The sequence below is a fragment of the Ursus americanus genome, chromosome 14 (genome assembly GCF_024610735.1).
Source record: "Ursus americanus isolate L20-20 chromosome 14, mUrsAme1.1.p, whole genome shotgun sequence".
In the NCBI taxonomy this organism is placed as follows: Eukaryota; Metazoa; Chordata; class Mammalia; order Carnivora; family Ursidae; genus Ursus; species Ursus americanus.
The window spans coordinates 70,031,132-70,055,839 of NC_142140.1; the positions used below are offsets into that span (position 1 = coordinate 70,031,132).

Sequence of the window (24,708 nt, forward strand, 5' to 3'; positions counted from 1 at the left end):
CTTGGACAAGTTGGACTTCTTTTTGGTCCCGTTTCCCCAACCGTCACATGATGGACTTCACTGATTAAAAAAACAGAAACAAAACAAAACAAACCCTCAGCGCACATTTATTGAGCGCTGTCTTCCAGACTCCTTCCCCAAAGGAGCACACACAAGGCTAAGATTATTACCCAAGGAGCGCACTCGCCAAGTGGCGAGGGACAAGGAGTTGGGGGGAAGACTTGTTTCGCTCTGATTTAGGGATGGACGGAGGGCCAGAAGATCCACTGGAAAAAAGGCATTTGAACAAAGCTTGAAGGATAATTCACGAGTTTGCCTTGTAATTACTGGCGATGCCTTTATGTTACCGTCCCTTTCCAACTTGAGCATTCGCAGGAATTTGGTTCTGAAAATAAGCCCACTTCTTTTTTTACGGCCGAGGTCACTGTGATTGAGGAGCCAGGGCAGCCGCATAAAGCGGGTTATGCCTCCGCTTCCCCCTTTAAGGAACCGTGACCTCCTGGTACCCGCGCGACCGGGGAAGGGGGGGGGGGCGTCCGCTTGCCTGGGACAGCAGGGCCTGGCAGGGCAGGGTGAAGCTGCTGTGGCCAGCCAGCGCCTTTCAGCCTAACTGGAACGGAGAAACAGGAGGGGCTAAACCGGAGCGTGGCAGTGCTGGCCTCGCCTTGTGTACAAGGGCACGGTCAGTGCCCACGGCCGGGCGCCCCAGCCTGACACGCCGCGCCATCCAGCTCCGGGGTCCAGGGTCCGGGGTCCGGGGGTGGGGTGGGATAGGGAGGGCTCCGGATCCTGGAGGGTCAGTTTTGCGGGGACCGCGTCCGCATCTCTCCACCCGGGGAACCGACGCGGGAGCTGGGAAAGGGCACAGGCCGCAAGCGCGCAGGGTCACGTGGGCGGGCCGGGCGCTTGCCCCCGCACCCACGAGAGGAGGCGGGGATGGGGGCGGGGCCGGCGGCGCGGCCTCCCGTGAAGCCTCGCGCGGGGAAGGACCGGAACTCCGGGCGGGCGGCTTGTTGATAATATGGCGGCAGGAGCTGCCTGGGCTTCTCGAGGAGGTGGTGGGGCCCACACCCGGAAGAAGGGTCTCTTTTCAGGCTAGTGCGGCGGCCGCTGCGGACCCGGAAGTCCGGGCCGGTTGCTGAATGAGGGGAGCCGGGCCCTCCCCGCGACAGTCCCCCCGCGCCCTCCGCCCCGACCCGGGCCCCGCCATGTCCTTCTTCCGGCGGAAAGGTAGCAGAGGGGGCTCCGGCGGGGAGCCAGGCCGGGCCTCAGGGGCGGCGGTGGGGCAGGTGGGCCTGCACGGGCTTCCTCCCGGGTGGCGGCGAGGCCCTCGGCCTCCGCGCAGACGCCCCCTGCGTGCCTTGCTTTGCCCCCGGACTCTGCAGGGAGGGAGAAGGTGGCCTCCTCGGCGCGAGGTCAGAGGCGAATTGTCTCGCTGGTCCAAAAGTGTTTGCCGAAGCCCGTACAAGTTAATGCCTGTTTGCGCAAAAACAGTTTTCGCGTTTGTGTGCGTGTGTGTCTAAACTGTGGATCAAGAAAAAGGAAATTCTTTTAGTACCGTGTTACGGAAGTCTCCGACTTTTCAGAATATTGAGGGTTTTATGTCTAAAAGCAACACGTGAAAAAGCTGTTTTCTTCAACTAGTGCTGTTTTCTAGTTTCCCCTTTTTTGGGGGGTGGGGAGGGGGATCCTGCAGTTCCTAAAATAACATTTCTTATTGCTAAGAGTTCCCTAAGGAAGACTTTCTTTTGATGACTTAGCAAGTCGACTGTTGGAACGCTCACTTTGTAAACTACTTGTATTTCTGATTTTCAATTTAATAGCTGCCCGGTTTTTAAGTAGAGGCAGCTTAATTTTGATCCTGGATAAAGTTCGTGTGTTGCTTTAAAAATATATATCCAGAATGAACAAGTGTAGGTCTTTGGATGATAGTACTTCTTTCAGTTCTTGTTATTTAAGAGAAAAGGTATTAGAGAAAAACGAAAAAAAAAAAAAAAAAAACAACGCTAAACCATATCAGGGACTTAGGTTCACATGACTGCTCTGCTACTGACTGTCACCTGGGACAGAAAAGTGTTAACCCACTTTTTTCTCCTCTCTCAACCGAGAATTAGATGATTCCAAGACCCCATTCAGATATGAATTCAAGAATTCCTTTTAAGTACATGCAGAGTTTTAGTAACTGATGTCATGGGATGAGTGAATGAACCTGATGAATGAATGAAAGTACTGCTGATTGAAGGACAGCTGTAAAATGGTACAAGGAACTTTTGTTGATAATGTACCTTGGTGTAGTTTATAGCTCTAATTTGACAGTGTTGGAGTAGTTGGGGTTTTTTTTCTTAAGGGGAAAGAAAGCATTCTATGTATAATGAGGCAGATTGCATGTTGCATAATAGACTGTTGTTTCTGTTCAACAAATACTTTTGAATGTCTGCTGCTTGGCAGGCACTGTGTTAGGCCCTCATAATTAAGCACTGAACAAGACAAAGTCCCTGCACCTATGGAACTTATTGTCTGCTGGGGCAGACAGACAATAAATCTCTCTTTCAGTATCTGTGTATTTACAAATTGATAACATGTTATGACAGAGATAACATGACAGGAGAAGCATATTTTGGTTTGATGTTAGAGAAAGGCCTCAGCAGGTGACCTTGAAACTTAGAGCTGAGGGATCAGTAGGAGGTAACAGAGGCTAGAGAAGAGCATGTTCAAAGGTTGTGAGTCAAGAAAGAGTTTTTGGTGCCCTTCAAGAAAGGAAGGCAGGGCACTGTGGTTTGGCCTTAGAGAGATAGACAAGATTCAGAGCTTTGTAGGCCATAGTTAGGTTTTATTCCAAATGCAGAGGCACTATTTAAATTTTCTTTTCTTTTTTCTTTTGAAAGAGCACGAAGGGGTGGGGGGGGCAGAGAATCTTAAGCAGGCTACATGCTCAGCATGGAGCCGCCGCGGGGCCCGATCTCATGACCCTGAGATCATGACCTGAGCTGAAATCAAGAGTCAGACACTTAACGCATGGAGCCATCCAGGTGCCCCTTAAAATTTTTAAAGAGGAATGACTTGATTTTATGTTATAAAAAGATCATTGTAGATGCTTTTTGCGGGCTGAATGTGGCAAGAGGAGAAGCTGGAGATGCTTCTGTTTAGGGATCCCATCCAGTCTTTAAATACCATTTTTAAATACCACCTATATGCTGATGACTCCTGAATTTATATCTCCAGCTTGAATTCTCTCCCCTGAATTAGGAATGGTATACCCAACTGTTGGTCCACTTTGTACCTCTACCTAATAGATATAGTTGTATCTATTAATAGAAATAATAGACTAACAGATGGATCTTTCACTTACTATATTTAAAATTTAACTCCAGATTTTTTTTCTCACCTCAGTAAATTGCATTTCTGGTCTTTTAATTGCTCAGGCTAAAACTTTAGTACCTTCTTGAACCTCTCTTTCTCTCCTGCTGTATATCTACATAAGCAGATCTGCTAAGTCTACCCCAGAACGTAACCAAATTCAGCCTTTTCTTACCGTCCCTGATTATTAACTCCCTGCTCTAGGTGGTCATCTTTGTTTAGATTGGGCAGTTAAGGAAGTCCTCTGAGAGGATGTCATTCAAGTCTCAGGTTAAATGTTAAGAGGAAGCTGGGTTTATGAAAGTAGAGAAAGCAGGGGTGCCTGGGTGGCTCAGTTGGTTGAGCGTCCCACTCTTGATTTTGGCTCATGTCATGATCTCAGGGTTGTGCGACTGAGCCCTACATTGAGCTCCGCGCTGAGTGTGAAATCTGCTTGGGATACTCTCTCTCCCTCTCCTTGCTTGCTCACTCACTCGCTCACTCTCTCAAATAAATAAAATCTTTAAAGACAAAAAGGAAATAGAGAAAGCAGGATTATTTTGCTGTAGGCTTCAATTTGGTTTCCATTCTTCCGTCCTTGACCCCTATGGTATATTTTCAAAATGCACTATGCCACATCTCTGTTCAGATTCCTCCAGTAGCTTCCTGTGCATGGCCCTCCTTAAATCTAGTTCCCATTTCCTCTCTGTGTTCATCTCCTGCTCTCCTTTTCCATCACTGTTCCATTTATATTGGCCTCTTTGTTGTCAAATATATTCCCCCCTCAGGGCCTTTGCACTTTTTTTTTCTCTCTGCCTGGAAACCTCTTCCTACAAACACCCACTATTTTGTTCTCTCATCTCCTTCAGGTTTTTGATCACTTGGCATCTTGGTGAGGCTTTCTCTGTCCATCCTGCTTTTAACATTCCAGCCCCTGCATTCCTATTTGCCCACTTTCTCTACAGCATTTATCAGCATCTGCTTTTTTATGTATTTTATTAAGACGGAAGCTGATTTTGTTCACAGCTGTATCCCCGTGTCTAGGTCAGTGCCTGGATATAGTTAGGAATTTAGTAAATATTTGTTGAATAAGTGAATAAAAACAAAAAACTATTCACTAGTAAAAAGTGCTGAGCCGGGAATTTAAACTGATGTGGGAGTAGATCACAAGACGACAATATTTGTTTAGCTATTAAGGGAAGGCTTGTCTGAGAAGATGGTATTTAGTTTGAGATCTGAATGAGGGGAAAGAGCCAGCCTCACAAAAGATCAAAGGAACTGCATTCTAGCCAGAGAGAACTGAAAGTACAAATGTCCTGAGGCAGGAATAGCTGGTTGTGTTTAAGGAACCTGAAGAAGGCTGGAACTTACTGGGTATGGGATATGTTTTGGAGATCGAAATAGCATAACTTGAATAAGTGATTGGAGTAAAGAAAAACTGGGAAAGCTTTGGGCTTAGAGCTTGGGGCAGGAAGAATTGAGAACTGTCTTTTGGCAATTTTGAGTTTGTGATAATTGACATCCATGTGGATACATCAGGGAGACAGTGGGATGTATGAGTCTGTAGTTCTGGAAAGAGGTCAGAAGGTGAGATCTGGTTCTGGCTTTAGAAATATTTTGCAGGGGCATCTGGGTGGCTCAGTTGGTTAAGCCGCTGCCTTCAGCTCAGGTTCATGATCCCAGGCTCCTGGGATCGAGCCCCCTATTGGGCTCCTTGCTCAGAAGGAAGCCTGCTTCTCCCTCTCCCTCTGCCTGCCACTCCCCCTGCTTGTGCTTTCTTTCTCTCTGTCAAATATATAAATCTTAAAAAATATATATTTTGTGGGGCACCTGGGTGGCACAGCGGTTGGGCGTCTGCCTTCGGCTCAGGGCGTGATCCCAGCATTATGGGATCGAACCCCACATCAGGCTCCTCCGCTATGAGCCTGCTTCTTCCTCTCCCACTCCCCCTGCTTGTGTTCCCTCTCTCGCTGGCTGTCTCTATCTCTGTCGAATAAATAGATAAAATCTTTTTTAAAAAAAAAGATTAAAAAAATATATTTTGAATAACTGATGGTTAATGACGTGGGACTAGATGAGATCACCTGAAGAATACATAAAATATGTGAATTAGTTACGTTGGAAGGCTAAGGCTGTTATAACAAAGATACACTGAAGTGTAATGGCTCAAACAAGATAGATTTTTTTTATTACCCTCTTGAGTGTAATGGTCCAAGTTCATTTGGTGGCTTTGCTTCACATTCAGGGATCACTTTCCTCTCGTCTTGTTATACTTCTCTCCATTAGGATGTGGTCTATTTTGTCAAAGCTGGGTCATAGCCCTTTGTGTCTGTCCTCAGTCCTCTGACCCATGCTAAGGAGGAAAGAGAAGCTTTGGCCAGAAAGTGGCACATAATCATTTCTGTTCATATTCTCTTGGTGAGAAGTTAGTCATATGGTCATAGATAACTGCAAAAGCTTTTGAGAAATGTAGAGTAACTAGCCATCTAGTAACTAGCTACTAAGCTACAACCCTCTTACTAGAAAGAGAAAAATGAGTTCCATGGCCAGGTAGCATTTCCTGCCATACTATACACAAGAATGGAGCCTAGGTGAGAGCTTTGGAGTTAAGCCGGCTTTTAGAAGTTAAATTGAGGGCTACCTGGGTGGCTCAAATGGTTGGGTGTCTGCCTTCAGCTCAGGTCATGATCTGGGTCCAGGGATCGAACCCCATGTCAGGCTCTTGGCTCGACAGGGGTTCTGCAGCTCCCTCTTCCTCTGCCTCTCCCCCTGCTTATGATGTCTCTGTTCTCTCTCACTCTCTCAACTGAATAAATAAAATCTTAAAAAAATTAAAAGAAGTTAAATGGAGGACATGAGCAATTGACGAAGGAGAATCAAAAATGCCAGTTATATAGGAGTGTAATATCATGGAAGGTAAGAGAAGATAATCTTTCTTTCTTTCTTTCTTTCTTTCTTTCTTTCTTTCTTTCTTTCTTTCTTTCTTTTTTTAAGATTTTATTTGTTTGACAGAGAGAGAAACAGCCAGCGAGAGATGGAACACAAGCAGGGGGAGTGGGAGAGGAAGAAGCAGGCTCCCAGCAGAGCAGGGAGCCCGATGCGGGGCTTGATCCCAGGACTCTGGGATCACGCCCTGAGCCAAAGGCAGACACTTAACGACTGAGCCACCCAGGCGCCCCAAGATAATGTTTCAAAAAGAAGGGAGTATTGTGTTGAATGTCACTTGCAAGATCAAGATAGAAATAACTACTCAGTTTGATAATGTGGAAGTAATTGATGACTTTGAGAGTGGTATCAGTGGAATGGGTTGGAGGGAGAATGTGAAGTGTGGAAAGTAACGAGTAAAATTAAAAACACCCTTTTCAAAAAACTGCAGTGAAAAGGAACTGAAGGGGGCTCTTGGGCTAAGGGATTTTTTTTTTTTAAGATAGAAGATGCTAGAACGTTTGTATGCTGATAGGAATGATCTGGTAGAGAGGGAGAAAACGATACAGAAGAGAGAGGTGTTACTTGTGCAAGTAAAGTTCTTGAGAAGTCCTGAAGAATGGGATTAAAGCCTGACTATACCAAGATTTGATTAGGGTACATTGCTGTTGGAAATAGTAATTGGTAGGACCACTTGTATAAAGTTTAAAAACCTTCAATCAATGCTATATGTTGTTTATAGATACAGAAATGTATTACAGAGTAAAAATGTGGGTGGAAACAATAAATATTCAATTCATGAAATTATTTCCTAGGGAGAAGGTGGAATAAGAGCAGGAAGAGACTTAAGTTACACATGCATGTCTTATTTCTTTTGAAAAATTTTCAGAAGCAAATATAGCATAATGTTAAGATTTGATAAACCTGAGAGTTACTCAAATTCTAGTATTGTCTTTGTTTTAGATGTGTCATAATAAAAAGAAATATAGAAACAAGAAAAAGCATAGTCAGCAGTACAAAGTTAGGTAGCTGAAATAAACCTAAATAGATCAGTGGTCACAATAAATGTAAATAGACTAAATTCTAGCAAAAGACTATAGCTAAAAGACAAAAAGTCAGGCTAGATAATAAACCGAGATCCAGCCGTGAGAACACAACTAAAACATAAGGACATAGAGAAATTGAAAATAACTGGATGGAAGGATATAGCAGACAAATGTTAACCAGAAGAAAGCTGTGTGGCAGATGACATACTTTAAAGCACAAAACATTATGAGGGCTAGAAAGGTCACTACATTATTATAAGATGAACAGGGTCATAGGAAGATAAAACTCTGAACTGCTTTGTACCTAATATCAGTCTCAAAATACATAAAGCAAAATATTCATAGCCATGGTCAAAGTTTTAAGAAGGATCTTGTTTAGACATCAAGAGTAGTAATCACAATAAACAGAAATGGGCTGTCCCAGTGAAAAGACTAGATTCCTCCTGTATACATTTAGTATAAAAAGGATCATGAGAAGGTTAAAAGCAAAAGGGTGGGAAAAGGGATATTAGACAAAAAGAAAGCTACTATAGTCTTCACAATAGCACGTACACAAAACAAAAAAGAAGGGAAATTTAAGTTTTGGGAGGGAAGGGGAACAAAGGAATCATTAGTCCCAGATAACATGATTGCATATATTAAAAAACTAAAAATCTACACACATACTATTAGAACTCATGAAAGAGTTCGGCTGGGTTTTTAAAATATATGTGTTTATATGTAAGTATTTAAAACTCGGTTGTACCGCTGTATGTCAGTAAAAACAAAAGACTAAAATCTTTATGGAGTTTACAAAACCTAATTTGATGTGAAAGGAGACCCAAATAGAGAGGTATATTATGTTCATGGATAGAAAGACTTAATACCAGAAAGCTGTGAACTCTCTCCCAAATTAATCACTCAGTCAGTTCTACTTTAAAAATTCCCGTGGGGGTTTTAGGATCAGGACAAGTTGACCTTATAATTAATAGGGCAGAGAGTTTCGAAAGAGAATAAGGTAGAGGACTCGGCCCTGCCAAAGGCTGATTATATGGTTAGGTAATTAAGACAGTAGAATTAAATGCCCAGAAACAGAGCCATGTATGTATGGGAACTTGGTATATAAAGAGTTCCTGTTCAGTTGGGAAATGTGGGACTAATCAGTAAATGATGTTTGCTATCCCTCTGGCAAAAAAACAAATAGGAAAAACAAACAGAAACAAAAAAAAAAACAAATAGAATTTTCTGTCTCCTATCATATATATCAGGGGTCAGCAAACTTTCTGTAAAAGACAAGATGGTGTCCTTGTAGCCATAGATAGTGTGTTAACAAATGGACATGGCTGTGCTAAACTAAAACTTTATTAATAAAAAACTAGGGGTAGGTTTGATTTGGTCCATGGGCTGTAGTTTCCCAATATCTGACAAACAGAAATAAATTCCAGGTAGATAAGAGCCCAGAATTTTAAAAAGCAAAACTTGAAATCATATGGAAGAAAATGCAGGAGAAAAAATCTGATCATGGGCTTGGAAAGAATATCTTAAACAATAAGACATAAGAAAATACAATCCACATAATGTAAATTTGGCTACATTAGAATTTAAAGCTTCCATACAATAAAATACACATAAGGTATTTGCAACACAAAGGATTAGTATCCAGAATATGTATGGAATTTCTACAAATAAGTAAAGGACAAAGGAATTGAATAGGTAGCCCATAAAGGAAGAAACCTAAATACCCAGTAATACAAAAAGATATCCCCTCAAAGGAAATCAAGGAAATGAATTAAAAATACCATCAAATACCATTTGAAAAGTATTCATTAAAAATGCCCACCATTGGGTTACCTATCAGTGCCATTTATAGTGTTTAATCCTAGAGAAATTCTTACATATATACATAGGAAGACATGTACTAGAGTGTTGATCACATCATTGTTTGTGACAGTGAAAACTAGGAAATAAAACTGAAATGGTCATTAACAGGAAAATGAATAAATAAAGGTGTATTTTAGGAATTAAGCAGCTAAGGGGCGCCTGGGTGGCGCAGTCGTTAGGCGTCTGCCTTCGGCTCTGGACGTGATCCTGGCGTTGTGGGATCGAGCCCCACATCAGGCTCCTCTGCTGGGAGCCTGCTTCTTCCTCTCCCACCCCCCCTGCTTGTGCTTCCTCTCTCGCTGTCTCTCTGTCAAATAAATAAATAAAATCTTAAAAAAAAAAAAAGGAATTAAGCAGCTAAAATGAATGAACTAGAGCCACATGAATGCATCAATATAGACAAGTCAAATTATGGGATGAATGTAAGTTTCATATATGTGTAGAAGAATACTATTCATGTCATTTTTAAAGATGTACAGAATAATTGCATGTTTTACAGTCATGTAGTAATAGTCTAAAAACATACATGGTAGTAAACACATCTAATTTAGGGCAGTATTTATCTCTGGGAACGGAAGAAGAGCAATGGGATCAGGTAGTGAGTCAGGGACCCTTTATATAATATTTAGGGGGGAAGGGGAAGTAAGACAAAACACTAATATGTGGTAAAGTTGGATTGTGTGTGTACGTTTCTGTTTGAAATATGGACTAGATCTGATGAGAATGTATTGAGGGTGACCAAAGTGAAATTGTGGAGGTATGTTTTAGTGGGAGAATCTTGGTCTTAGAAGTGGTTTCGGTGTGGGAAGTAAGGGAGAGACATGTTAAGAATGACTTCGAGATTTTTGGCCTGAGAAACTGGGAACTGGGGTGGGAGTGTCATTCACAAAAAAAAATGAAAAGTAATGTAAACCAGGTTTGGGAAGAGATGGTACATTCCATTTTGGACCGGTGTAATTATAGAAGAGGATGGGTAGCCAGTTAACTAAGTGAATTTAAGGTCAGAAAGGATTTAGACTAGAAATAGAAATTCAGGATTCATAGCTTATCTGTGGTATTGAACACCTTCAGGATGGTTACGGTCAGCCAGGAAATACATATGTGTACATAGTGAAAAGAAAAGGTGCTCAAACCCTTTTGTTGAGGAAACTCCCAGTGGGTAGAGGAGAAGTTGGCCAGGTGGTAAACTGAGAAGGAGCAGCTGGAAAACCAGGGGAGTCGAGTGCCTTGGAAGTCAAGGCAAGTTCACGTTACAAGCGAGAGATGTGGTCAGTTGGCAGGTGCTGCGGTAAGGGCTGCAACCCAGTTACTTCTACCACGTTTCCTTATTTTCTTTTCTTCCCAGCAGCAGCGATCGGTACCTGAAATGATCTTATTTTTGTCCGTGTTTGTCTCCACATTCTTGTATATAGACTTCTCGAAGACAGGACTGTTCTTTTCTGAGCCGGGGGAGTGTCTGGCACATACAAGGCCCTCAGATATTTGTTGATGGATTAATTTATCAGATACTCTGAGAGCTAGTTATTTCCTGCTACTAGCCTTTCAGTGTTAAATGTTTAAGAGCACAAGTAGAGAGGTGGTCATTTTGGGATTTCTTATTTTGATAGGCTTTTCATGGTAAGGTTAAAGAAAATTTAATGTTGAAAAAAAATACAAGAAAAGGAAGGAAGGTTAAAAATAGTCTTATGTCAGATCCTGTAAGAGTTCACGCTTTGCTTAAGCTGCCATGTACCTTCCTTTCTTGGATATTATATTATTAGCATATTTGCAGAAGAATTTCTACTGTTTCATATAATGGAGAAGAGACTGTATAGCTTTTTAAGAGAAATTATTAAGCCTTAATATTAGATATTTAGCATATAAGTTTAGAATGTTTGTATTTGATGCTGTGAGGGGAATACACAAGAAGTAAGATATGATACACAAAGAACTCTTGTTCTTCAAGATGCATCTAGTAGCGGGCATATTTTAATAATATTAATTAACATCCTAAACTAACCGTGTGCCCGTTACTCTTCTAAGCCCTTTACAACTATTTATTTTTTCACTCCTAACCCTCTGAGGTAGGTGTTGTTATTACTGTTCTAATTTTATAAATCAAGGAAATTGAGACCCAGAGAAGTAAAGTAACTTGTCCATGATCACGTGGCTGTGTAATAAGTGGCAAGCTAGAATTTGAACCCAGGTATTCTGACATTGTCTCTCCATAGGCACGCTCAGTGCACGCTCAGTGCTCTTGACTGAATGATGTTCAAAGGTCACTTCCTCGGGGAAACTTGCCCTGACAACTGTCGTGTCCTGTCCCCCTGCAAGGCAGTTATTCCATCGCTGTACAACTTTGAATATTCATCTGTTAATTTTTACATCATGCAGATAGGATCTTTCTAAGTGTAGAATTTGGTCATGATGCTCTTTTATCTTCCAGTGAAAGGCAAAGAACAAGAGAAGACCTCAGATGTCAAGTCAATTAAAGGTGAGTTCCGTGGCATTCCATTGTATTAAAAAGTGATGTGCTTTACATTAATAGGCTATTTAACCCTGTTATCTTCCCGCTTCTTTTGCCATTAATCATCTCTGCCTTTTATAATTATTTATGATTGTGACTTATTTCCTTGCTCAACCTGTATATTCTTCAACACCTTGCATATGATAGGCTTTTACTAAGCATTTGTTGGCTGTCCTAGTGACACGGTAAACCAGTGCCCTCCTATTAATCACATGTTTGTTCCCTAAAATTGATGAGTTCACTTTATTTTATTTTTTAATTTAAGATCAGTGAATTAGCATATAGTGTATTATTAGTTTCAGAGGTAGAGTTTAGTTACTCGTCAGTTGCATATAGCATGCAGTGCTCATCAGATCAGGTGCCCTCCTTAATGCCCATCCCCCAGTGACCCCATCCCCCCACCCACCTCCCCTCCAGCAACCCTCAGTTTGTTTCCTATACTTGAGAGTCTCTTATGGTTTGTAGTTAACTTTATTTTAAAAAACAAAAAGCTAGGGGCAGCTGGGTCTGACTATTGGTTTTGGCTCAGGTCGTGATCTCAGGGTGGTGAGAGCGAGCTCTGTGTCGGCCTCTGTGTCAGGTTCCCCACTCTGCGCAGAGTCTGCTTCAAACTCTCCCTCTGCCCCTCCCTACTGTGTGCACTCTCTCTCTCTCTCAAATAAATAAATCTTTTTTATTTTTTAAATTTATTTGAGAGAGAGAGAGCAAGAGAGCATGAATGGGGGGAGACACAGGGAGCGAGGGAGAAGCAGACTCCCTGCCAAGGAAGGATCCTGAAGCAGGGTTCGATCCTAGGACCCTGGGATCATGACCTGAGCTGAAGGTGGACGCTTTACCGACTGAGCCACCCAAGGCACTCCATAAATAAATCTTTAAAAACAAAACAAAAAGTGAAAAATACTGTGAACTGAGCTGACAGTTCTGGAGTAAAGAACTGCCACTTACAAGGCTTGGTTTTCTGTTGTTTATCCAGAAGTGTGGATAATTACTGTTTTTACTTCTCTGTTACTTTGGATGAATGGTCTTAACTTAAAATTTATTCGGAGTACTTTATTGTAATCAATATATTGTCCTTGTTTATAGGTTAAAGCATTGCTTTTTTAGGTTGTAATCTCTACGATAGTTTTGAGTGATTTCACTATGTCAGTTATAAAGATTGGAGTGGAAAATTATAACGGAAATTATTTAGATAGCCATTACATGTAAGTTTCATAGATGAAATTTATTTACATGAGATCTGTAGATTGCTACTTAGATTTCCCTTTCAAATGTTTGTATCTTGTGTGGCTACTAGCACTGACTATTAACCATATACGCTCAGTTTGCTGGAGAGAGACTAATTATAACTTACACGGTTTGTAACATTAGGGAAGAACTAGGGAACCTTGCAGTCTTAATTTTTGCTTACTTTAGATAATTTAAAGCCGGTTGGATTCCATGTTGGTTCATACTGCCTTCCTTAAGCAAAATTTGATTGGCTTTGATAAAGCCTTCAAGCCCTTAGCAAGCAGCATGCGTAAAGACTAGATCTGAATGTAGAAGGAAAGGATTTGATGTCTCAGGCACTTTAGATTTCTCAGGTCTTCTACCCTGAATTCTGCTACTAACAGTATGACCTTGGGAAGTCATGTAACCTTCCTCAGATTCTTCATTTGTGGAGTAAGAGGGCTGGCCTGCCTAACTTCTAAATCTGTACCAGGCTAAAAAATTCCATGTTCCTACCCTGTAGGAATGAAGCCAGCTAGCATTCACTGGCTTACCTTAGAATCATACAGAAGCAATATAGGAAACAGGCCCTCAAGAAGTTTACAGTCTGAGTAGAACTTAGACCTGGAGGGGCGCCTGGGTGGCTCAGTCGTTAAGTGTCTGCCTTCGGCTCAGGGCGTGATTCCAGCGTTCTGGGATCGAGCCCCACATCAGGCTCCTCTGCTAGGAGCCTGCTTCTTTCTCTCCCACTCCCCCTCCTTGTGTTCCCTCTCTCCCTGGCTGTGTGTCTGTCAAATGAATAAATAAAATCTTAAAAAAAAAAAAAAAACTTACACCTGGAATAGTAGCAAATATACCAACATACTAATAACAACCATTTCTCAAACACCTGTTCCATTTTAGGGCTTAGCCAAAACTGCAGCTAAACAAAAAAAGACTTGGATCCTGTACTCATTGAACATATAGATTGGTAGGGGAGAGGAACATTAATCAAGTGATTCCACAGATGGCATGGGCTAGATCTATAGTGATAGAAATAAAAGAGATCTGGATTGATCAATTTAGAGCTAAAATGGATAGAACTTTGTTATTGATTAAATATGAGGTGTAAGGGACAGGGAGATTTCAGATTAACACCTACTTTTCTGGCTTGCCTAACAGTGCAACTGGTGGAGAACCAAGTTGGGAAATTATATGTTCAATTTTGGCATGTTGGGTGGGAGGTACTTGGAGACATTTACATATATTATTTTATCCACACAATAATTCTAGAGTCTGAGTTTCTAACCAAAGGTACAAGAGTGATTTTCTAGAGTCTGGCAGACCAAAGTTGAAATCCTGCCTGTTGAAACAATTCTTTACTATCTCATTGACTTATAGCAAAGTATTTAACTTTTGTCTGTCTGTGTCCGCATCTCCAAAATGAGGAAAATACCAGTCTTGTGAAATTGTTGTGAGAGAGAATGAAATAATGTACCCCCCCAAAAGTGTGCATCAAGCAACCAGTACGATGCCTGGTGTGCTGGAGGTCCTGTATTGGTAGCTCTTGTTTTCTAGTTGTAGCAGAAGAGGCCCTCAATATAGTTAAACTTAGTTAAATGAAGTACTGTGAGGAGTTGAGAGGAATTTGAGATTAGCAAATGGTTTCTTAAGTGTAGGGAAGATGTTGTAGAAATGGGACTTAATCTATATAAAAGTTGAATAATAAGGATTTGAAAGAGGCAGTTCTCTTTTCCCTACCAGCCCAGCTTCTTATTTCTTTGAGTATATTTCTTATTTCTTTGAGTATATATTGGGCAAAGGGACCTTCAGACAAATAAAGGGGATTTTTACAGAAGATTGATACCTAAGTATAAGGGCCTTAAAGACCAGAACAGAGAGTTGAGACAGAGAAAATAGGGAGCCTGTAGGCTTTTGAACAGGACGCTGATGCTTTACATACAGTATTTATGAAAGGTTAGTCTGGAAACGTTTTGTGGGTTTCCAGACCCTAGTTCTTTTGCTCTAATACAGAAAGGCCTGTACTAAGGGTGTGGTATTGATAATAAGCAAGTAAGTAGATATTTAAATATCTTTAAGGAAAAATCAGCCGATCTTGGCAGTTAAACATGTGGGGTGAAAAAGAATGGGTCCAAGATTTTGAGCTTTGGAGATTAGCAGATTGAACAGAGACAGGGAAATTGAGTAGGAGAATTAGTTTGGAAGAAGATGCAGTGAGTTTGATACTTGGACAAATTGGTCTTGATGTGGTAAAGTTAAAGTAAGAAAAACTAGCAGTAAGGAATTAAGACAGGCCCAAAGCCCAGATCAAAGGGCAGGTCTCAGGTACAGGTCAGGGCTTCTCCACTGGGGTTCCAGTTCCATAGAAGTGTATCCTACAGGCTGTTGCCAAGAGGTCCAGGTCCAGAGTGTGAGTGAGACTTTCCCCTTGAATCAGCCAGAGTTACTAATAACTCTTTTTTTTAAATCTCCTTTAGGGGCGCCTGGGTGGCTCAGTCGTTAAGCGTCTGCCTTCGGCTCAGGGCATGATCCCGGCGTTCTGGGATCGAGCCCCACATCAGGCTCCTTCACTATGAGCCTGCTTCTTCCTCTCCCACTCCCCCTGCTTGTGTTCCCTCTCTCGCTGGCTGTCTCTCTCTCTGTCAAATAAATAAACAAAATCTAAATCAATCAATCAATCAATCAATCTCCTTTAGATATCTATTTAGATTTTAGGTACCTATTTTATCTAGAGTTTTATCTATTTTACAGATGTGCTGGGGAAAAAGTGGAGTGCTTACAGGTTTAAAAAATATGTCCAGAAAAGATGGCTCTAGTAGTAATTAAAGGTTTGAGAATAAATACTGTTTCTAGCAGAAAGAATAAAAGAACAGAGAAGCTCAGGAAGAGAAGTCATGGAAGGAGACCATATCTGACATAGTGGGCATTTAAAAAAAAATTTTTTTTTAAGTTTTTATTTATTTGTCGGAGAGAGAGAGAACACAAGTAGGGGGAGCAGCAGGCAGAGGGAGAAGCAGGCTCCCCGCTGAGCAAGGAGCCAGATGCAGGACTCGATCCCAGGACCCTGGGATCATGACCTGAGCCGAAGGCAGATGCTTCACCGACTGAGCCACCCACGCACCCCTAGTGGGCATTTAATTACTGTGTTCTAAGGGCTTGAGAGGCAGGCACAGGTAGAAAAGGAAAATATGGAACAGGTAGTAAGTACTATGGAGACCAAAGGAAGATAGACTGTCTGGAAGCAACATCTAAAATAAGTTAATAGTTCTAACAGAAAAGTTCAGAAAGAGGAGGAAAAAAAAGCCTTGCACAAGTAAATTAATGGCGTTTTGTTTCATCATACATACCTAAGTAGGAAACGGTTAGAGAGTCTTATTGCATGGTATTTGTAGCTTGTTGTCTATATAAGAAAACTAGCTATTACTGTTTATAAACTTGCTGAAATGACTTTTGCTTTCTTCAATTTATCATGGAAATTTAAAAAATAAGACTTTTCTTCTAAAACTAAAAAAAAAAATCTCTTGAAGACAACTCCGTTGCATCATTCTCCCACCTGTTATTGAATGACTAGTAAATAAAAAAACCTGACAAACAGGTACGGACATTCGTGTATTTACCTGCTTTATATTTATAAAAACATCTCGAAGAGTAGTAGATTGAACTATAATACTGTGTGTTCTTCATAAGAAATATTACCTGGTATTACTCAGATTCTGTGTCTGAGAACTGTTTGCTGAGATTGAGAGCACTTATCTGTTGAAGATGTAATAAAATGAATGGTGCTAGTCGCTACAAGTTGATTTCTCTGAGAGTATTATCTTGAGGGTAATCTGTATCATTTTTATCCTTTTTTTTTTTTTTTTTTTTTTTAGATTTTTATTTATTTATTTATTTATTTGTTAGAGGGAGAGCTCAAGCAGGGGGAGCCACAAGGAGAAGCAGACTTCCCGCTGAGCAAGCAGCCCAATGCGGGACTTGATCCCAGAACCATGGGATCATGACCTGAGCCAAAGGCAGATGCTTAACCGACTGAGCCACCCAGGCGTCCATTCTCTCCTTCCTGCTGTAGCAATGTACTAGGCCAACACTTCTTAGAAACCTTAAATAAGAGTCATTACTATTTGTGTGGAATAAGTAGGAGAGAGAGAGTGTTGGTCTAGCTATGGCAGTAAGGTCACAGGACTACTTTGACAGTATTCTAATATTGACTTGCTTATTTCCTATTAACAAATAGGTAGCCTCTTTATCCTGATGGCAATAGGATATTTCTTCAGACTACTAAAGAAAGTATATTTTGTGAGTTTTTTAAGTGTGCTTTATCTTTGAGCAGCTTGAACTTTGATCATAAGTGTCTTTCATTAGAGAAATTGTTACCCAATTAAAAAAATAAGTATTCTGAAGAGTATTTTTCTCATTTTTGCCCCATTCCACAAGTTTAGTTTTGTTCCTTGGACAAAAAAAAGGGTTAAGGAATTGAAAAGTGTCCATATATCAGAATGTTTTCTGGCTTTGGTACTTTCTGTCATCTGTAAAAGTTCTCAAAGAAACATCTCGGTTTTAAGTTCCATTTTTGGCACAGTATTTTGAGAGTTATACATAACGATGGGACATTTCTTTCCAGTTTTCTGCTGCTTGATTAATTTATCTTTCCCTTAAGTATTTTTTGTTGAGTGTGCATACGGAAGGGAGGTGTTATAAAACTTAATTTTTTAAGTTCTCTTAAGCCCTTTATGAGACATTTTTAGGCTATCAAATTGTGTTTTATTTTTAACACTTTTTTTTTTTTTGAAAAATTATAGCTTCAGTATCTGTACATTCCCCACAAAAAAGCACTAAAAATCATGCCTTGCTGGAGGCAGCAGGACCAAGTCATGTTGCAATCAATGCCATTTCTGCCAACATGGACTCTTTTTCAAGTAGCAGGACAGCAACACTTAAGAAGCAGCCAAGCCACATGGAGGCTGCTCATTTTGGTGACCTGGGTAAGTGACTCCCGTTTTGTTAACTTCCAGTAGTAGGAAGGATTTGAATGTATTATGTGAAACTCTTGCTGGAGGGTACTAGAACTGTATAATGGAAATGGGCTTTGAAAAAATGTATTTAAAATAACAGTTATAGGGGGCCCTGGCTGGCTGGCTTAGTCAGTAGAGCATGTGACTCTTGATCTGAGGGTTGTGAGTTCGATCCCCATATTGGGCTTGGAGCCTACTTAAAAATAAATAAAATTTTAAAAATAAATAAAATAACAGCTACAAGTATAATGAATGATACTCTATTGTGTTCCCATAAGCATAAAATATGAAGCATTCTCAATTAAAAAAAAAAAAAAGGAATGGGCCATTTCCAGAAGAAGAAGAAGTATATTTGACCACTACTTATATGAAAAGGATGCCTTATTTCACTCAGACTCAGGGAAATGCAAATTAAGTAATGAGTTCCTCCTAACACATCAGCAAATATTTAAAGTTTGATCATTTGAATGTTAACGGAGATGAAGAGAAATGGCTATTCCTATTTAGTGGAAGTGTAAATTGATGAGGATTTTTTGGAAGGCAGTTGGAAGTGTTTATCAAAATATAAAATAGAAGATCTAGCCCTCAGATGTATTCACATATATGCAAGAAGATGTGTATACAAATATGTATAAAGCTGTTTATTGCAGTGTTGTTTGTGAAAGCAAAAAAATGAGGAACAGCATGTAAATATCTATTAATGGAGAGGTACTCAAATTGTGGTATTCCTGCATCTGGGGTATTGGGGAGCCGTTTGAAAGTCTGAAGATGACGTAGAGAAATATCTAAGGCTAAAGTGCAAAAAGCAGGTCACATAGCAGTGTGTGTAGTAGGATCTCTATTATATTAAAATAACTCCCCCCCGCCGGCCTTCCCCAAAAAAAGATATGCAGGAGATTGATGTTTTGTGAACTTTTGTTACCCAAAGTTCTTCGTTACCCAAAGTTCTACACTTATAAAAATTGCATGTCGTGGTATCATAAATTGAAGAAAAAAGTGAATAAATTGATGTCTAATAAAATTAGTCCCTTTTTTGACATCTTTGCTTAACATTTGTATGTATTCAAAGGTGTCAGAGTGTTTATGGGTCACACTCAGCAGTACATTGCAAACAGCGTTTGTATTGATCACAAAGTAAAATTGTAAGTTTTACTGGATTACTCCTGTGTTGCTGGTAGGAATGTGAAATGGTATAGCCACTCTGGAGAACAGTTTGGCAGTTTCTCACAAAGCTAAATATGCAGTTGTCACATGACCCTGCAGTTGCACCCTTTGGCCTTTATCCCAGAGAAATGGAAACTTACATTCAAAACTTATTAACAAAAACCTATACCCCAATGTCCATAGCAGCTTAAAAGCCAAAAACTGGCTGACTTTCAGCAGGCGAGTGAATGGTTAAACAAACTGGTACACGCATGCCACAGAATACTACTCAGCAATGAAAAGGAGCGAACTGTTGATACATCTAACAACTTGCATGAATCCCAAGGGAATTATGCTGAGTGTCAAAAGCCAATCCCAAAAGGTTATATGCAGTATGATTCCATTTGTATAATATTCTTGAAATGACAAAATTAGGCAAATGAAGAACAGAGTAGTGTTTGCCAGACATTAGGGACAGAAGAGGTGGTTATAAAAGGCCACATAAGGCATCCACGTGGCATTGGAACTGTTCAGTAGTTTGTTAGTTACATATGATAAAACTGCATAGATTACATTGCATAGGATGAAGTCCACAGGTGAATACAGGTGAAATGGGGAAATCTGAGTAAGATTGGTGGGTCATGTCAGTGTCGGTACCTTGATGTGATACCGTACTATAGTTAACTGTATGATGTTACCATGAGGAACCTGGGTAAAGGGTACGTGGGATCTCTCTGTATTGTGTCTTAACAGTTGTATTTGAACTTACCATTATCTCAAAATTAAAAATTTAATGTAAAAAATTGTAAATCTTGCAAAGGATCAGGATTTCCTGAAGTTCAAGGAAGTCATGTTGACAAAGATGCACTGGTTAACATTGAAAATGAGACAGCCAGGGGGCGCCTGGGTGGCATAGTCAGTTAAGCGCCCAACTCTTGATTTAGGCTCAGGTCATGATCTCAGGGTCATGAGATCGATCCCTGTGTTGGGCTGTGCTTGCTCACGCGCACATTCTCTCTCTCTCTCTCTCAAAAAAGAAAAAAAAAAGAAAAAGAAAATGAGACAGCCAGCAAGGATGACACATGAAGTGCTTCAAAAGAAAATGATTTGAATATCAAAGGATTAAGAAAAGCCCTTTTAAATAATTGATGAAACCCTGTTACTTTTATGAAGATGAACCTTAATATGTCAGTGCTGTAAATGTAAAAAAAAATGTTTTTGTTGTTTATGTTAATACCTAGTCGTGGTCATAATCATAGCCTAGATTTAGTTACATATAAAATGAACTTACCTTATTAAGTTTGGTAAGTTTAGTTTTATTTTTCAACATAAAATCCTGTTTTTTATTCTAACGAATGCTGAGAGTTGGTAACATTTTTCTGGCTGTCTCCACAATTGTATGCACAGTTTTTCCTCAGGAAAAGTTCCTAGAGGTGGGGTTACTGGATTGCAAATCATGAGATTCCTAAAGCCTTGCAGGCTGTTATTGAATGCTCCTCCAAAGAGGTTTTGCCATTTTTTATTTTCATCATCAGTGGGTGACAGTGTTGCCTATTCTTCTGTGCCTTTGTTAGTTTTTGTTATTTTTTGAAAAAACATCTTACAGTTTGACAGAAATGTTATCTTGTATTAATTTGCTTTTCTGGCATTTTTAATTAGATTGAATGTATTTTCATAATTTTATCGGCCTTCTTTGTTTGGGACTAGTATCGTAAGATTTTTTTTTTTTCTCAAGAATTTACATGGTCTGAACTGCCCTTAAAAGTTAAATAAGAATAATTGAGTTACAAAGAGCTTTTTAACAGATCAAGTTTTGGACACTTGTTTCTTTGCCTGTTTAGAAGCCAAAATGATTGTATTTCTAGCTCTTTATTCATTTAAATTGGAAATAAACTTTTATTCAAGAATTCTGGTACCGCTGATGCTAAAGGTGGCTGACTAACCCATTAATCTTCAGTTGTTACTGAACTGCTAATCTTTGCTTCTTTCAGGCAGATCTTGTCTGGACTACCAGACTCAAGAGACCAAATCCAGTCTTTCAAAGACCCTTGAACAAGTCTTGCACGACACTGTTGTCCTTCCTTATTTCATTCAATTCATGGAACTTCGGAGAATGGAGCATTTGGTTAAATTTTGGTTAGAAGCTGAAAGTTTTCACTCTACAACTTGGTCCCGAATAAGAGCACACAGTCTGAACACCGTGAAGCAGAGCTCATTGGCTGAGCCTGTCTCTCCATCTAAAAAGCATGAAACTGCAACATCTTTTGTAACTGAGTCTCTTGACAAGAGATTGGAGGATTCTAGCTCAGCCCAACTGCTTATGACTCAATCAGAAGGAATTGACCTGAACAATAGAACTAGCAACATTCAGAATCACTTGCTGCTTTCCCGGGAATGTGACAGTGCCCATTCTCTCCATCTTGAAATGGCCAGAACAGGAATGCATCAAGTTTCCATGGAAACCCAAGAATCCTCCTCCAGACTTCTAGTAGCCAGTAGAAATAGTCCCTCTTCACCACTAAAGGAATTATCAGGAAAATTAATGAAAAGTAAGTATGTGGTTTTCTTGTCTCTCTTCATTCTGTTTGTTTAATCAGTTTACAAAGTAGAACTTATCGAGGCCGGAGAATAAAAGGATTGGAATAGTTTTCTCTCACACTCATTTGCAAATTTGGAAGGATTTGGAGAATATCCCGGAGGAGGTTTGGTGTATGAAAAAGAAACAGCAGGGATACATACCTACAGTGATTTATTCTTATCAGAAGGATATTAGCAGAATTAACAAATGAAGAAGGGTTAAGAGTCATCCTGCCTTTCCCTTCCAGAGATTTTGAAATCAGATCATTACCCAGAGATGCTTATTTCATCCTCATCTCATTCTTAATTTACTACTGTTTTAATGAACTTTGTAGATATTTTTTAATTGCCAGCAGGTGACGTTTATTGGATTCTGTGCTAAGTGCTATACTTGGATTTCACCTAATCGTCACACCACCTCTGTGAGGTCAGCATTTTTGTCCCGTTTTACAGATGAGAAAATCAAGGCTTAGGCAAGTTAAGTAACTTGCTCAGTGAGCAGGGAGCTAGACTTAAAATCAGCATTTCAACAACTGCACCTCTTTATTTGTTCTCTAGTCATTTGGAGGTTACACTTTCTTAATTTTTCAGTTATCACCTTCTGGCATTCTGATTAGACAGCCTCCATGTTTTTCCTCCCTTTCATCTTATCTGTTCTTTGTTTCTCGTAGGGCTAGGTGATTCTTTTTTGATTTTTCTTTGTTTGCTTTTCCTTTTCTTTTTTTTTCCCATAGTAAGACTTCATTTTTTCAGAGCACTTTTTTTTTTAAGATTTTACTTATTTATTTGAGAGAGAGAGACAGAGCAACAGAAATAGCAAGAGAGAGCACAAGCGAGGAGGAAAGGGAGAAGCAGGCTCCCAGCTGAACAGGGAACCCTATGTGTGGGGCTCAATTCCACGACCCTGAGATCATGACCTGAGCCCAAGGCAGATGCTTAACATACTGAGCCGCCCAGGCGCCCCTTTTCAGGGCAGTTTAAGGTTCGCAGCAAAATTGAGGCAGGGTAAGTGATTTCCCATATACCCTTGGCCCCCACACATGTATAGGCCTGCCACCCCCATCATCCACATCCCCCAACAGAGCGGGACATTTGTTGGAATTGATGAACCTACCTGGACACATTATAATCACCCACAAGCCATAGTTTACATTAGAGTTCACATTTGGTGTGCATTCTATGGCTTTGGACAAATGTACAGTGACATCTGTCCATCGTTATGGTGTTAAGAGTATTTTCACTGCCCTAAAAACTATCCATACTATCCTTTTCATCTCTTCCTACCTGCTAATCCCTGACAGCCACTAATCTTTTTACTGTCTGCATAGTTTTCCCTTTTCCAGAATGTCATAGAGTTGAAATCATGTAGTATGTAGCTTTTTTACGTTGATGGTGGTTTCTTCCGATCTGTGTTTTAGTTCATTGTCTCTTAAGATGGGTCTAATTTTGCTGTCAAATCAGTTATTTAAAATGTTATTTTTATCTAAAAGTTTCTGAACTTTGTATTTCTAGATTTTTTTTTTTAATTCAGATTTGGTCAGTTTTTCATTTCTTGTTCCATTATCCCTTCATCCCAGTTTTGAGCCCATTTTTTATTTCTTTAAGTTTATTAAATATATATTCAAATATCTATAGGTTTTATGGATCTGATTCAGCATTTATTTCTTAAGATTCACACTCTTGGTAGCTTGTGATTTTAGTGGTTTTTGGCTGTCTGTGAACATAGGTTTTTGGATTTTTTTTCTGTGGGAATTCTTCGAGAATGCTGTTTAAATTGAGTTATTCTAGAAGAAAATATATATTGCTCTGGGTTATCCCAGAGTATATTGGCATTGGCTTTTGCCATGCATCTGGGCAGCTTCACTACCTTCCTGGTACCACTTAAAATACATTTTGTCTTGGGTTTTTCAGGCAAACTCTTAGGGTCTTTGGCATGATTTTGGTCTAATCTTCTACCCTGTTTGGGCCTTGGGCAATTGCCCTTGAAAGTGCATACTTCAAGTCTTTTGGCATCGCTGGTTTTCCCCAGTGCCTGCCCTGCCTGTCTCGAACTTGGCCCATCTTGATTTGCACTGGCTCCTGCAGGGCCACAGTTTCTTTATCTGCAATTGAGAAACCCAGAAAGCTTTGACTCTCACAAGGTATTTTTTAAATGAACAAAACTTGACCTGAACTGGTATGAACTTTAGAAATGTCAATGTGTTTGAGTATGTGGTGGTGGTCCACATGCTGCTAGAGCGTCAACATGGGGTATATAAACATAGTGCATTCCCTCTGTGAAAACAACAAACAAAAAAACCCAGACTGTGAATTCTGAAATATTACTGGCCCCAAAGGTTTCAGATAATGGAACTGCATGTCCTTTTTTCTGCCTCTCACTGTTACCCTTACTTTACCACAAACTCTGATATACTATTAAAAGCATTTGGGGAGAATTCAGTGTTGGGAAGAATTTCTCTGAACATCTAGTCTGGCCTGTTTCTGGAAATGGAAGTGTGTTTCTTTCATTGTAATACATGTTGTTTTTGGAAGCTTTTTGTTTTGGTGATAGTTTATTTCAATAAAAAATAGAAATAGTGGAATCATTAAAAGAGTACTAGTTTTTTTTTTCAGTTTTCATTAGTTTTAAATTTTTTATGCAGTAGATTTGACCTTTTTTGATGTATACTTGCATGAATTTTAACACTTGCATAGATTCCTGTAACTGTTATCACTGTGAGGATAAGAACAGTTCTGTCACCTTTGTAGTTAAACCCTCCTCTATTCTAGCACTTGGCAACCTCTGATCTATTCTCTGAGTCTATAGTTTAGCCTTTTCTGGAGTGCCATACAAGTGAATTTATATAATATGTAGCCTCTGAGACTGGCTTTTTGCGCTCAGCATAATGGCTTGAAATTCATCCATATTCTGTTAGTAGTTCATTGCTTTTAATTACTAAGTAATATTCTGTTGTATGGATGTACCATCCATTCACCTGCTGAGTGACATATGGATTGTTTCCACCTGTTGATGATGAATAAAGCTGCTATAAACATTTGTATACAGGTTTTTGTGTGGACAAAAGTTTTTATTTCTCTAGGGTAAATACCTAGTGAT

The 24,708-nt window shown here is 40.0% G+C and overlaps 1 protein-coding gene across 1 annotated transcript in view; it reads left to right on the plus strand.

The window, feature by feature from the left end:
* Positions 1–950: 950 nt before the first annotated feature.
* The window catches only part of AKAP10 (A-kinase anchoring protein 10), an 81,064-nt gene continuing 57,306 nt past the window's right edge, over positions 951–24,708 (plus strand). Inside the window, exons 1-4 of the mRNA XM_045778326.2 lie at positions 951–1,230; positions 11,593–11,640; positions 17,679–17,861; positions 21,026–21,583. Of these exons, the coding sequence (XP_045634282.1) occupies positions 1,143–1,230; positions 11,593–11,640; positions 17,679–17,861; positions 21,026–21,583 (877 nt within the window). The 5' untranslated portion in view covers positions 951–1,142. The remainder of the gene's footprint in view (positions 1,231–11,592; positions 11,641–17,678; positions 17,862–21,025; positions 21,584–24,708) is intronic.